Source organism: Dendroctonus ponderosae, unplaced genomic scaffold, assembly GCF_020466585.1.
Source record: "Dendroctonus ponderosae isolate FM_Combo_2020 unplaced genomic scaffold, Dpon_F_20191213v2 Dpon_F_20191213_5, whole genome shotgun sequence".
Lineage (NCBI taxonomy): Eukaryota > Metazoa > Arthropoda > Insecta > Coleoptera > Curculionidae > Dendroctonus > Dendroctonus ponderosae.
In genome coordinates, this window is record NW_026018715.1 from 8,695,691 (window position 1) to 8,712,249 (window position 16,559).

Below are 16,559 nucleotides of genomic sequence, written 5' to 3' on the forward strand. Positions count from 1 at the left end.
CGTAATATTTATGGGCGAAATACACTTAAACGGAAAATCCAGTTACACTTCTCATTTTCCATTCGAAGCAACAAGCTTTTGGAACGGCGACAAATGCACGCAAACCCTTCCAGGTGTCCAAACCGGAAGTTACTTACTGTAACACATTCATTACCGATAATCGCTTAGGGGTTGTGGTATTAGATGGGATTGTTATCACGGAGACATATTCGCGATTCATTCACTTTAATTTCATTTAGATTTAATTGGATCGATATTTCGGGAAATGGGAAACAGCGCACGTGTAAATTGCTCTTTTGAACTTGGATATTGCAATCTGTTGAGACTGCGAATTATTTGCTATTGTTTCAAGCCTTGCAATCTCTGGATTACTGCTTCAGGGGCTCTCAAAAGCATTCGAATGTGATTGAAAATGCTGCCTTTGATATCAACCATCTAAAAATATGGGCTTTTATAGTTACAGGAAATCGCAGCATTATTGTTTTCTGTTCTTTGCAGCTATAATTTTAATCATACTTTAGAGCGTTTGCGATATCAGAAATTACGCCGTGTTGATAACAAACAGTTAGTTTTTAAAATTTTGCGCTTCAAAATTTTATCTCAAGTCAAGTGACGAATATTCGGGATCAACGTTCCGATCCCTAATAAGTTTTTATCGACTAAAAAGTTCCAATTTCTTCATGGGCCTTAGTTATTTTAAGTTTTCTTTGTTTAGGTTATTTAATCGATTTACTTTATGAACAATTAACTTATTTGGTATTTGTGTAACTAATTCTGACCATAACACCGATACAGAAACCGGAAGAGAAACAGAATGGAAATAAGAGAAAGAAATAGAAGCGAAATCAGGAACAAAAGCAGACTTAGAACATATTTGGATTTGATTGGAAACCGGACTGATGCAGAACAGACGCGCAACAGAAATGGATCAAAGGCAAACCAGGAACAAGACAAAATCAGATGAGCAGAGATCGGGGTCGTAACAGGCGTAAAATAGAATAGAAAAGCGCAAAAAAACTGACCAGAGCAGATTCTTGAATAAATATTATTTTCGTTGCATGGGAGCATCCAGTAAAATTATGCATTTATCCATACTTGCCAAATAAATGAGAATGGTGAAAACTTAGCCTAACAAGAGACATTGATACAAAGGAAATTAAATTTTGTTTACGAAAACCAATATGATTTTCTGATTATGAAAGTTGATTTAATACCAGTTTTTATGCTCAAAATTCATTTATGCCTTCAATGTGCAAAAAACAATGCAAATGGTTTGCGCTTAGCAAGTTCTCAAATCGATAGTCACAAGGAACTGAAATAATATTGAAAGCATGACGAAAAACAAACAAAAGTAAATATTTATTCTGCACTGAATATCAGAACAAATCGAACTGATTTATTTAAGGAAAAAGCTTTTCTATCTAAAAAAACATGCTTTTATGAAAAATCCTTTTTATTAATAATGCCCCATTTCGTAGCCGAACGAAAAAAAGCGTGTTTTGTAAGTAACTTGTAAGGATTGTTTTTAGGCCAAATATAATATTTAATTAACTAAATGTACCTTTCCTGGGAAAATTTAATTATATTTGAGCAATTTTCTATTTAATAAATAAACTGTTATATCTGTTTGGAAATGCTTGTAGGCGGGGTAATTATGTATATTTTTCATCAATTCGCTCCATTTAATTTAGCAGAGGTTATTGAGAGACACAATTCCCTTCACAATAAGACGGATGATCCCTATAAAGACCAATATTTTAATATTGGATATTAACCACTTTTAAAGGCTTTCCTGGAGAAGGATGAAAAAACGGGCAGTTATTGATTTTGCCCTTGTTACACAGATTAATTTATCTTTCTTATTGAAAAAATCTTTATCAACTGCAAAGTAAATAGGAATTATTATTATTCCATCCAGGTTTTATCTATTTTAAACTAGCATGCCAAACGTATAAAATCACTGGAAACTATTTCGTGCTACATTTATCTGTATTGAGACTTCTAACAGGTGCCTATGCACCTGTTGTTCGCTAAATTTACGTGCGACGGATTTTAAAATTACTTTCGCTGCTTTAAAGGTATTTAATCGACTCGAAGCTTTAAGTTATATCCGAGCGATAAGCACGAGAATACATAAACAGTTTGAGTCAGCAACATGCAAATAAATGTGCAAATGTTTCTTGCATCTCGATAATTTGAAGTTGTTCGAAAATGAGCGTATACTGTTTTCCGTAGCTCGACTTGCTTTACTAACACCATTCGAATATTAGGAGCTAAGGCTACTTAACAAACTTTCCCATTTTATGCTGAGCCACTAAAACACAATTTTATATAGTAGACAAAAGCAACTTTGAAAGTTTAGCATAAATGGAAAAGTTTGCATGTAGACGTTCATGGAACTGGGTGCAAGTTTCTGAAGCTACAAGATTTTAAACTGACAACTTGCATTAGGCATTCTGAACCATCAGAAGAGAAAATAGGGCATCAGCATAAAAGTATTATCTGATAAAAAGATAGGTTAAATTCTAAGTCGAATGGGTGAGGACAAAACATTTTAGCAGAGAGTATAGAGTGTTCATAGTTAGCCAAACTAGTTTATTTCGTGCAGGAAAACAATGGAAAATCTATAGTCGATAAAATAAGGCGCATGCAGGAAAACGTTCATAAAATCAAAATAAATTGGATTCGGTGTCGCTAAATTGGAAAGTTTGCTTGCCAAAGGTAGGAGGCTTGTTAGAATGCAATATTGTAACAGTGAGGTATATTTGAACAAATTTACGATCATATTTTAGCCTTCACGCCTACTGCAAGGAATAAAACTTAGTTTCCAAGCAAACATTATGGAAATGAAATTTGTGTGTGGATGATAATTGCAAGCAGTAATAATATCTGCTATAAAATAAGTTTTCATGTTTCAAAAGTAATTGTTAACTGATCTGCAAACGACTCTGAACACATTAAGTTATTCATTAAGCACTTCGGCTCTATTAGTTTGGGTGCTGCTGATAACACTATTCCAGCTCTTCTATTAAACGCTTCATTTGGTTAATTTGTCTTTTATTTATTAATGTTCTGTCGAATAAACTAGAACGTGAGCTTTTAGTGCGTTTTTATTAAAAGCAGGGTATTTTTAGCAACTGTCGACCGGAAGTAGTACAAATGGTTAATCAATACATGTTAGTTTTTTAACGGTTTTTTATTCCTGTTTTAGATTATGCTCTAATCGTAGAGTCTATCAACAAAAGTGCGTCAACATGACCTATAAATAAATAAGCTTCAAGGAGAATGAAAAGTGAAAACAAAATACAATTATACAATTGGAAGTGTGGAGTTGTGAGTTATGCGACTATATATTATTGAGACGCTTTCAGTGAAATGAACTTGCCACAAGGAAGACATTTAAACTAGCTAAACAATTGCTGAAAAAAAGCATGCCTAGAGCTCTGAACAGTTTTATTACGGATGTCTAGGACGAGTTAGAGCAGAGAAGTGGGAAATATTTTGTAATGTAAAAGCCGTTAGTTATTCCTAAGTTTAGTTGAGACGGAAGTTTGCACAATATATTACTTACTATATTACTTTGAAACTATCATTTTTATTAGTGGATTAGTTTAAAGAAATTTAGTTCTTGGAGGAAAAACAGGCTAAACGAAAATCAAAATTCCCGCTGAAAGCTGGTAATCTGAAAGAAACCAATTCGAACGGATTTTGTTCGAAATCTGTTTATAAAGCAGAGGAAAAACAGAACATGATTCACACAGAGATGATTAAGCGTTTATATCACTTATTCGAAATAATATTGAGTTGACTCAAGAAGCTAGAATTCTTAGGAGCACCATTTATAAGAACATGTTTTCTTTAATAGCCGATAAATAGCTCAATTTATCTAAAGGTGAGCGAGATTTTTTAATTATATAAATTTTTATTTTGTGTCTAGAATTGGCAATTTTATTTATAATTATCATACCACTTATAAAATGCCATTTAATTTGAAGCAAATTTACCTCTATAAAACTGGCTTAAATTAAAAACTACCAACTGTATAAATCTAAGATAAAAAGAGTATCAACATGGTAATAGGATTATCACTAAGGATTGTTTGAAGAATTTCTAACAAACTGACGACAGTTGACCTTAAGTGTTGCTATTTTCAATGTTACTTTTGCCCTCTTTTTGCGCGTTTATATTTTTCTTATTGCAAAACCTCACTTCTGTCTCTTTCCGTTCTTAAAATTTTGCATATCGGCAATTTTCAATGACAACTTAGCCAGAGACTTTTTTGAATATGAAAAAGTGTCTTCCTTATAAATAACAACAGTTTTAGTGACTTTCTCATACACCATTTTTTCGATCTATCGGTTTGCCCAAGAGCTGGTACATAATAGGAAACATCAATGGTCTGAAATATTACGAAGCTATAGAAAATCTAAGTAAAGGAAGCAATTACTTTTGAGAAAAACGTTGGACGAGGAAATAAAAAAGGATTTTGACAAAAAAAGCCAGTTTGCAAAATTTGTTAGGAATTTTAGAAACAAAGGCTATATTTCTTACATGAAGCTATTTAAAGCTTTCAAAAGACTAAAGTCCCGCAAAAAGTAGCAAACGTGCTTCATATGATGCAAATATATAACAAATTTTTTGAAGAACAGTCGATTTATATCAATAGTTGTGGAAGACGGGCGGATTGTTGAGAAAAAGCCTGACAATCTTAACGAGTATAAGGTAAGAAATAATGCTCAGGAAAAAATGGTTTGTCGCTATTTCAGAGCTGAATAAGATATCAAAAATATGTAAAAATGCAGATTACTATTTGTGGCCAGTTTCCATTGCTTAGCCGGGAATTTCAAATATACTAGAAAGACAACATTAAAACATCTCCAAGTCATAGTAAATTCATCATATCATTTAGCTGAGGACTCTTACAGCTTCAAAAAGGAAACTTGGGAATATGCTGTACTTCACAATTTAGCACCTAAATAAACTCAGAGAAACCACAAAACTTGGTGATGTCTTTATTGCGATGCTGAAAGTAAATCTAGTAACATCTGCGGACCCTTAAAGCTCAAGCAACTCATAGAATTGCTGCAAATGTTAAAGTGCGCTTCCAAACGACGTTTTTTTTCTAATTATCTTCCATAATCCCGTGATTAAAAGACTATTTTATATTTATTTCTGTGTGGCTCGTAACCTATTTATAGCTAAATTTTTTGTCACTATGAAAGCGAAAATTCGATTTGCTGGAAAAAGCACAAGCTTGATATTTCCGTGTGGATGACGCCAATCAAATTAAATGTCTGCGGTGACTTTATTACATTTTTATGACATGGTATGTTTCATTCTGCTAACCTTTATCAGTATTAAATGGAACTTTTACGGCAATGAACTTTAAGAAATCCGAAAATTAAATTTTGTTTTTAGAAACGATGGGCGCCACTAAAAGCAAATATTCAGACAGTAAAAATATTGATCGTCGCCTGACAAAAGCATTGGAAGAGTTGTATTTTGGACACCAAGCAAAATATGCCGTTATTCGACATTCGAATTGATTCCAGTTTTGCAACCACGGCCTGTTTAATCCCATCCCTGATGCCATTTAGTGACATTCCAGCGAATCCGATGGAGTGTTTACAATTTTCCAGCTATTTAATAAACAACGGTTGCCCATAATTTCACAGTTGCTCCAATTATTAAGCTATCAAGTCCACCTAATTGGTGATTGAACTTGCATGCTGTGTACTATTCAATTTTCACTGTTCGGATCATATGTACGGAATCCACATATTGTGTGGCCACATCGGATTGCGCTTACTAATTGAATATGCATAATGGCCCTCAAATGTTCTCGAATGATTTTTAAACCGTCACACATCTTTCATAAAATCGGTCACTTAACATCAGACGAAATGGCTCAAGATTTAAGCTTAGCTATATCCAGAGTAATTCTCTTGAAATTGGAATATCCATTCTAAATGCATTTCCAGATTGTGTATTCGTATTGCCATTAGTCTTACCCTGTCAACCGTTTTGTTAGGTCCGCACAACAGAGGAGAAATCCTATTTGATTGTATTCCATGTGTTTGTGATGTTTTGTGGTGCATATGGGCTTTGCTTCAAGCGTTCTTGTATACATCATCAATAATTCACGCTGTGAATATTTGTTCAAGATGATTTTCCAGGTCTTTTTTCATGTAATTTATTGAGTGTGTGAAAATGGAAGGATTTATTTGTTCCTCACGTTTCTACAAGCGCGTTTCCTTAATTTGATTTACTTTGTTTGATTGCACAAAGTGTATGACTTTGGATGAGTAGTTGAAAAATGTATTTTTGGGGCTTCAAACATTATTTCCATTACGCTATAATTGATTCTTTATGGCAGCCTAGTAGCCTAGTTCAACAAAAAGTTTGACCATTTTAATGGTTGTGAAACTTTTTCATATTTTGTGCCAATTAAAATTATAGTTTTTCTTATGTAAACATACACTCTCCATCCACTGAATAGACAATTTTGCCCCTGCACGAGTTTTCAATTGAAGTAATCGGAAAAGTGTGGGTTAATCAACAGTAACTCTTAGATTTGGTAGACAAAAAAACTAATTTTCGGGTTGGACGTGTTTCATTTAGGGAAGATATGAAAGTATCTAATCTTTCAGTTCGTTATAAAATTTTTGTGAAGCATACGTGTTCCTATTAAACAATACTGTATAGGAGAAAAGTATAATAAGTAACTTATTCCTGTAAGATTCCTGCCAATCATAAATTTCCAGTTACTAAATGGATTTCCAGGAATGGGCACCAGGAAATATATTATTCCGTGCAATCAGTTAAACATGCAATTAATAGCATTGTCGTATACGGTTGAATCCATTTGCAATTTTCGTCAAAGTCAGACAGAGTTGGGGCTCCGTTTAGCGATGAATGCGTTTATTCTATCAAAGCCAATGGGCTTGATACTACGAACTAAGCCATTACACGCGTAAACGAGGTGTTTCCCTAATAGTTTTACATTAATTGCTTCCATAATGCAACATAAAGGCTCGCTAATTTGGGCATGTGCAGTCAAGTACGTTTCATTTGGGCAGATTAATCGGTTTCGTTACTACGTTTTGCCATTACCCAACATTGCTCAATCAGTAATAAAAATGTTATATTCTAGCTTGGGCAATATAATTTATTTTAAAGTGTAGATAAAAATGTTTTTTTTAAGTTTTTGGTGTGTCATACATCACTGGGTTATGCATTATGCTAGTTATATGATACTCATGATCATGCTAGTGCTATGATCAAGTTAAAAAACATCCGTGAGAACCAAAAAGGGTAAATATATCATTGTGTATGCCAACCGATATCAAATTTAAATCATGAGTAAAACAGTGTAAAATAATTATTAAGATGAGAGTCATACCTGGTTAAATTATGAAAAGCTCTTGCATTAGTTTCAATTTGCTGTTTTGTTCTATTTTATTAACGCTAGACATTGAAAAAAATCGAACGCCTTAAAATTATCTACTTTCTTTGACGCTCGTCATGTTGAAAGCAGAGAAGAACTCAGGAGTCACAGTATATTTTATTGAAAATTTCTAGCTTTTAATGCATGTTAAACCATAGACGCAAAACGTAGTTTTAGCTACAAGATATTCATTTTGTAAAGTTCTAATACAAATCGCAATGTTCCGCTGAAACAATCAGATTTAAGTAGGCAGCAAAGCATCGTTCTGGAGCAATAACTGTTCTATAAAGCCATAAACTGAAAAACTGGGCTTAGGAATCCCTACACCGCATCTAGTTAGGCCAGGAATAATTCAGGATGTCGTTAAGGACGCGAATTATGCTCGAATCTAGCCTGGCACGTACGCATTGCGTTTGAGGGTCGTTAATGGATTCTGGATCGGAATATGTGGGTTTCAGTGTATTAGATAAAGGCTCCAATCAATAGACACGTTGCTGAGAGAATACGGTCACCTCTTATGTATAATTGACTCCGCAACTGACCATCGTTTGAAACCTTGAGCTCATTCAGCGAAAAATCGTTTACACTGGAAACTAAGTAAGATGGTCTAGGCCACATCAAAATGTGAAAGTAATGCTTTTTGTGGTTCTAAAATAAGAACGCCACAGTTATTCCTTAAAGTAAACCGTTCGCTCAAAGTTGTAGTTTCATTCAAAGCCTGACATGATAATATGCTGAGGTATTCAAGACAGAGTTGAACGTGTTTACAACATCCTGAATAGTTAACTGTGTAAGTAGAAACTTGTTTAGAAAATTGCAGACTTTTTTATAAATGCCACGACGCTTGGCTCTATTTTCGTCTAAAGCACGCTAGCATCCAAACATACCACGTAACTTTCGAAACTACTTCAAAAGCGGCTGATGAAGTTAAATAAACTATTACCTTTTCATAAGACGATGCTTATCTAACACATGATCTGCGGGTGTTTAGTGGTCACGCGCTAATGTTTTCTAGACGCAGAACGAAAATATTTTCTTTGTTGTAGATTAGCTGTTAATGGCTGAGAAAATAATCAAGCTCAGTTGTAAATGTCCATAAATATTGATGATGAATAAATGATTCAAAAAGTGCTGCAAATGGTTTTCAATTTTGCGCCTTCGACAGAAGTCTCGAATGGCATCTTTGGACTATAATCCTTTAACTTTTGGGTCGCGTATTCGTTCATTTTATTTAGTATGATGTTTCGGGAAGGTTTGCAACCATCACGCCCTAAAGTCGAATTCAATTTAAAAAAATTAGAAAGTTTAAAGCTAAAAATGTTATTGAAAGAGTAGTTTTAAATTTAACCCACAAATGATGTGCGATCTGATAAAAGAGCACGTTGGTGAAAAAGTTCAGGTGCGTTTTGAAATACTTACTTATTTTCAGTCAAAGCCAAACAATTCAAAGTGGGGCATACAGACAACAAAGCCCTCTCTGTTTGAATAAAGCGATGCTCTGGAAATTGGAAACACCATCCCAAGAGATCAATTTATGGAAAATATGTATAACAGAGAAGATTTTCATATTCCTTAAATGTACATTACAATACAAGGCGAGGAAGTGATTTCTAAAACGGGAACGAGAGAACTTACCGTTTGTAATATGTTCTAAGTGATTTAAGCTGCCGGCTTGTTCCGATTGCGGTATCTGAAAGTGAATTAGTTTAGTGCTTTGGCATGTGTCGACAGTAGTTAAGAGGCAATTAGGGGTTTTCTAAGGAAATTAAAGATTTGGTGCCTCCAATAACGAATAAATCATAATCGAAGCAAGCAAGGCAATATTTAATCAAATACCTTAAAAGCTGTCTTCAACGGTGAACATAACACTTTTAGCCTAACAGGCAAAATTTTTTTGCAACAACAGGCAAACAAAGCAATTTTATAACAAACTTCACGAGAATCTAAATTATGCGTCCAACAGTTTCCTAAGACGGAATTTTACTTCATACGCATTTTGAGTAATCCACAGAGAGTTTCCATCACTAGAGACACAAACCAGGTATTGGTTAATACTGAAGCATAAAAAGTTTTTGAAACTTTCAAAGGCGGTCACTGTAATTAAAGTAATACCCCGTCTATTTTTCAAAAAACCACATGTTTTCGAGAATTTCTATCTTTATGATTTAGCTTTGTTGCCCTAAGTATGATACCGCTAAATCAAACACGTTCTGAACAAACACAAAAACGAAAATCGGAAAAATAAGCTAACTAATAAATCTTTTCGTTTCTGCTGTATACTCCATTTCAAACGAACATAACTTATCACATTATTTTTTTCTCTTGCCTTTTCCGATAGCTACTCAACTTGATTTATTCAATTCGTGTGAACCGAAGCGATTTGATATTAGAGTATTTTGAATTTTTTTTGCCATCCGGAATTTAAACTCTTCCGTCTTAGTTGCTTATAAGGATTATTGCCAAACAATTCTATGAGTTAAGTCTGCTCAGACCTAAATGCCATTATTTCAGAAAGCGCAAATTTCTAAATCCGCTTTCCAAAATTCAGTGGCATAAAGCCCCTCGAGTCGAGTATCAAATATAATTTTTATTTAAAAAAATACAGTTAGAAGCCAGCGGAGCAAATATTCATACGCATCCAAATAAAATTGCTGAATGTAAATCGAAATGGAGCTGTCGAATTTACATTAGATTCATTGTCGACACAGGATAATAAGAAAAGCAGCTGACTTCTACGTTACTGGCAGCCATATGAAGATGGTTGGTTTTATAAAGCAAAAAGCTACGAATTTTAGAAAGCTGCTAACGATCTAATTTGCAGCAACCAATTCTCGCTGGGATCAATAATTAAAACAGAGCCGAAATGCCATTTGAGGAAAAGCAATTTATTTAAATCAGATGGATCGTCGAAATGTCAGAGAGCTGCTTGACAAATTAGAAACTTGAAATTAGTAAATTGCTCCTGAAATTACATAATGTTACGGAAGCAACCGACCTTTTAACGCCCATGGAAACGAGATTTTACTATTAAATTTAACTCAAGCGTAGTTTTAGTTGGTTCATAATTTGGAAAGATATGACACACCAGTTGTTAATTAAAGTTTTCAATAAGATTTTCTTTAACACCAATTTGGGAATTATAATCCAATTTTACAATTTTTCTTTGCCATGAAAGTAAAAATTGCTGTTAAATTATTCATATTCGGAAATATCACAATTTGATAATGTGTGACACACATTTTCAGTTACAGGTGTAAATATAAATTACATATTCTTCAAAACAATTTGAACGTTGCTAATCCTTTGACCAAATACATTTTTGGCAATTTTACGCTACAATTCGTGGGCTTTAAACTTTACAGATTAAATTTGAATTTTGGACAGTTGAAAAATGAAAAACACTGAATATTACCCGGATTAGAGATTTTATCAAGAATTTTCCCGGCGACATTGTGTTGCGTTTTGACATTGAGTTTGTCGTTTTTCTCATTTGCAGCCTCTATTTTAATTACTCTGGCCCGAGCGTCAGTAATTACACCAATATTTCATTTCACTTGAACCATTTGTTTCCTTTCCGTGACAAATTTTAGAAGTAATAACAAAAGATGGTATGGTCAACCTGGAAAATGTGACCCATTTATTTTCCAACAAATTATTTTGTGGGTTTCGCAATTTACCCGTTAGGTGACCGTAAATTCCATCTATCCCACTGACTGAGACGGAATGCCGAGTTCTCGCTTGAGTTGAGGATCTGGAAAATTTTTATATTAAACGTTACCCTTTTCGTTCTAGAAATGGTTTTCTTGGTGGCAAATTGGTTCACCGAATGGAAAATATTGTAAACAGCTTTTAAAGGCGTTACATCGAAATTTCCATTCCACTTCTTTTTTTTTCGCTTCAGTTAACATTCCATAGACTTTAATCAAGGTGAAATGTTCGTTTTACAGATTCTCCCTATTGCCCACTCAATGTATTTTTAGTAAAACTTGTTAGCCTTATTTCAAGCAATTAAAGCGAGCACGTTAGTGCCAGCAGACGGCTGCTTATATATTCTCGTCATTTTCTGTTTATACAATTTTTTCACAGAAAAAGATACATGTAAAGTCCTTCGTGCTAATTCTCGGATGGGAATAAGCTAGGTGAATTATGAGCCTTGCTTGGTGGTTTCACAATGCTTAAAACTGCCGCTCTGAAACAGATTGCCGACTTTCATAAAAGGAATACAGGACTCAGGTGGACGCCCACAAACAGAAGTCCATCGCGCCGATAAATTACTCTAACTATACACTGCAGTGAAATTGTACTCTTTTTGGTTGTTTTTACTATTTGCTGAAGGAAAGCAAATCAGTGGTGATACGAGGCTTAAGCAAAAAAACGAGTTAAAAAATGTAATTTAGATTAAAAAGTAAAAGCACGTGCAATATAGATGTGACCAAGTTTTCCAACTTCTTTTCCAAACTAGACATACATTAACAACCTGTATTTCTGCTTGAGAAAAGCTATAAACGTTTGTTAAACTGTAAAAATTATCCTATTTCAGATTACATAAATTTTTATCATAATTTGATCGAATATGACACGCCGATTATTTATGATTTTTGGGATTGTTCGTTTCTAATACTCTGTATGTACCCCTAAGTACGAATTACTATTACTGTTTGAATTAAAGACTAGGTTTTCCGTCGGATTTATGCAATTTTTGAGTGAACGTGATCTACTGATTGTTTCCATAAACCAAACAAAATAATTGCTTTTAAGGGTTCTACCATACCGATCTCCTACATTTGGAAAACTTTAAGCGGGAAATTTATACCCAATGAAATGCCAGTGAATGTATTATAAAAGCTAAAAGGAAAACAAGTAAAAAGGCTTATCCGTCCCTTGTCACATTGATTTAGAGAGAGTTTTTTGTTGGCACCTTTTTTTGCTGTTTTGCCAGGTAAACATTTAAAGGCCTTCTAACAGCCGTGCCTGTAAGCCGATGCCATTTAACATATCAATCGAAAATCCCTCTTGAAAAAAGATGTACAGTCTGTTAACATTTGTTAACGTTTTTTTGGTATCAAGATGGTCATTTTCAAAAAATAATTTTTTGCTGGACAATCCAAAACGTAAAAAATATTTTAATTAAAATAAATAAATTAAGTATAAATAAAAAAGTATAATGGTCGATTTAGCTTGCATTTTCCGAGCATTTCCAAGATTCCAAAGTTGTTTTATCATTTTCTTCATGACAAAGCGTTGAAAACGCTGCTGCATACATTTTTTTCTTGTTGTCATATGTGAACATATTTGAAAACTGAATTCCCTGGTCACATTTAAAATAATTGTTATTCAATACAGATGTAGTAATTTAAAATAATTATTTCATTACAAGTTAAAAATATAATTGTTGGAAAAACCTTATCGGTGACTGAGTATTTGCTTTTGATTTGAATAGTTATTGAACGCATTTCTGCTCTAGATTGCTTCACGCGAGCTAAATAATTCTCATCACTCGCCTAACGAAACATTGGTTTAATGCTGAGACGATCCTATTTTATGAAATTCTGAAAATTGTGTTGTTTTAACCAAATACTTAAAACTAACGTTCTTTTCCTGCCATGAAAAGCTTCCTTTTAAATATCTCAGCTCTAATGTAAAAGTTCCTACTAGGCTCAGGATTTTTCCTGAAAAATGTTCATTGATATTCTGTTCATCATCGTATGAAATACAGTCCAAGATTCAACCACTTCGGTCCTAATGATCTGCTTGATAAACAATTAGACGCAGGAAATGTACGTAGAATTTGCGCAGCATTCCCGGATCTTTATGTCGGTTTGCTTAATTAAAAGTAAGGATTTGAGCAAAAGGGAACTCGCTGCAGAAACCGAAATCCAAATGACTTAAGCTGATTATAACTCGGTTCTGCGGTAGGTTAGCAGTATTTAATTGCCTTGCTGTTTGATGTGTTTTGGTCTGCCGTAGCAAAAATTAATAAACTCCAACCAGGCTAAATTGAAACAGCATGTTTGATAGATATATATTCAGTGCAAGCTAATTTTCCTCAAACAGAGAACTTACGTTGTAGAAACACTTCAAGAGCAATACCGCAAGACTCTCTGAATCTAATGTTTGCCTTCCATCCGTAAATTCAATACGATGAAACTAAAAGCGAAATTAAACGTCCTGTTCCACGTTGGTTCTGTTCAATTTTGCGTAAATCTCCACCGCGTCGAGAACACGTTTCCAACATTCATCAAAGTTTTACTGTGTTAAATCAAGCGAATTGTCTGTATCGCTGCTGGAAAAACCTAAAGTACAATTTAATAAAGTAGATTGGAAACAGCTTTTTCCGCTTTGGAGACACGTGACGGTAGATAGCGGGACAAAATATTGGAAAACCGAATTACTTATTTTGGATATTACAATAAATCGATTTTCACTTTAAAATAAATCGAGTGGAAACGATGATCAATAGGTTTATCGCTGAACGTCCTGGTTAGGTGCTTGTGTGAAAGTATAATTCATTTCCAGTTGTATTCGTTTATCTAGCTAATATTATGAGCTTTACTGTTTCAAAATATTGTGTGGAAAACTGGAGATAATGATGTTTTATTAATGCTGGAATATTTCGACTGCTAGGCAGTGTCGATAATTCTCCTTTAAACTGAACCCGACTAAATTAATGAGCATCGAAATATCGTTGCAAGAAATTAGCAAGCATCCTCAGCCCTAAGGATACGAAATAAATATATTTTTTGAAAGGTTTTAAAGATTTTATTATTGCAATAACTGTGTTCTGGAAGCCAAAAATATGTTCGTATCCATTCCCTACATACCCTCGATTGGGCCCTACATCTGTTTACATCAATATAAAAGTTTCTATTATTCTCTGATTTTTCTTCAAAATAATGACAATAAACGGCTCAAGCACGACTTGAGTTTCAATAGACGAAAGGGAAGAGATTTCAAAATTAGACCACTCATTTGATTCATTTAGAGGTTTTTGATGCTTTTTCAGACACATTTAGCAACGCTTTTTTTCTTAACTCAAACACCATGTAAGCACTGAGATGGGCACAAAATTTCGTTTCTTAGCTTACATTACGTAGCTACGTTTTTATATCTTTTTCCCAAACAAAATCTAGTTTTTTTTGGCCAGGATTCAAGGACTTTAATAAGCCGATGAATATTTAATCTTAATTCTTTTGATCGAAAAAATTTTTGTTTCGAAATAATTTTAATGGGGTTTTCATCTGGAATCGTTGATAATGCCCTATTCTAGACGCAAAATCTTCTCATGCAGAAAAAATCAAATTGATGGCCACAGAAATAGTATTAAAGTAGCGACAGAAGATGCGTCTTAAACGACTTATACGTTGACTAAACGCTTCAATTCGCTGAACCTTATTTATGTTCAACCGCAAAGTCTCAGATATTTTTCTCCGGTTTCCAGCTTTAACCAACGGTATTTGTTCTATTAGAGCCTAGACCACTCTGTGTATGCATTTTGAGGAACTGTGTAAGGCAAAAGCGAATAATCGGGCAGAAAGCTAACAAGGCAGACACCTATAACTTCGATTTTTTACCGAAAATTTTATAAAGCTTGAGTGTTTGAGAAACCCAAATCGGTCAAATTTCTTCTAAATTCTAAAGCACGTAGTAAGGAGGCGAGTTCTACGAGTGCACTAATGGTCTTTAGATTATTTTTTTCGTACAATGTAGGACTTTTTTGAACGGTTATTCAAGGAAGCCTTCTTATCAATTTCACCCATTAACATTAATTAGTAGTATTTTAAAATCGTTATTTTGATTTCAGCTGAGCGAGGAACTTGGTTATGTGCTGTATTCGGCATTAGGCTCCTTCTACATACCATCGTGTATCATGGTATTTGTCTACATACGGATATACTATGCAGCGAAAGCAAGAGCGAGAAGAGGGATTCGCAAGCCTCCTCGAAAGCCAGCTTTAGACGCACAAACGAGCTTCACGAATTCACCAGGCGGTGGTACAGTCAAAAATGGTAGGTCCTTCCAACATTCATAATTAAAACTCTATTTCTGTTGACTAGTGATAACTAATAAAATTAGAAGCAGCAAAAAAGAAAACGCAATGATAGCTCCGGTTATAAATTCAATATTGCGGGAAAATTCGACAGATACATCTAATATTTTTCAACCAGTGTCCAACTTTCCGCAATATATTAACTCTTTGCTCACAATTCCGGCTTGCGTCGCCTGGGGACTCGGAAAACTAGTTTTGAAAGCATCTGTGGTTAGTTCATCGGGTGCAGGGATTTAAACGGATTAAATCCACGGTAATCGATAAAAGAACCTGGAAATTGTTTTGCCTCCTGTTTTCCTTTGGACAACGTCAAAAGTGTTTAATCCGAAACTATGAACGAATAAACACAGTTAGTGTTTAGGGGATGCTTTCAGGATTAGATTTTATAAATTCGAAACGCCTTTGCTTTGCCGCGAGTTAGAGTCAGCTCAAAGTGTTGCATGAGCAACGTATAAAAACTCAGCTAAAGACCAGCTTTTTTGGGCGATCAGCAAGTCAGGCGACCAAGGCATTTTTAAGGGCCAGAAATAACATATAAATACAACAGCAATCGGGAAAATGTATGTCCATAAAACGTAAAAGATCACTTTGTGCATTGGAGCAGGATATTTTCATAAAATTTCACTTTGGAGCGAAGGGTCCTTGGAATGGCAAAATTTGCGAGACAAAAGAAGCGCTTAATATTTATTCTCCACATCAACTGTACTGGAAATGGGTTTCGTGCAGTTTCAGAGTTTATCGAGGCATTCTGACTAGCATTTCTATATGAAATACGATATACACTCTCCCCTGACTTTCTCCAACAGATATTTTAAAATGCTCAGTAGAGATTGATCTTAAGGCAAGTTGAAGCCGAGTTTCCCGGCAAGCACTAATTGATTGTACCCGATTTCCGGAAGACCCTTGTTATACTCCTGCTCTAGACAAGATTTTAATTTTATCCAGCAAAATGTAATAGGGTTGCAGCTTGGCCAGACCATGATTCAAATGTCCTAGGCAATCCGTTCTATTAGGGCAATGCTTATTGATTTTATCCTTGCAATCCTCAAACTGGCTTGCTGCTGA

At 34.5% G+C, this 16,559-nt stretch overlaps 1 protein-coding gene across 1 annotated transcript in view; it reads left to right on the forward strand.

Moving 5' to 3' along the window:
* Positions 1 to 16,559, forward strand: part of LOC109533628 (alpha-2 adrenergic receptor) — a 132,291-nt gene that overhangs the window by 99,543 nt on the left and 16,189 nt on the right. Inside the window, exon 2 of the mRNA XM_048666748.1 lies at positions 15,249 to 15,453. Within this exon, the coding sequence (XP_048522705.1) occupies positions 15,249 to 15,453 (205 nt within the window). The remainder of the gene's footprint in view (positions 1 to 15,248; positions 15,454 to 16,559) is intronic.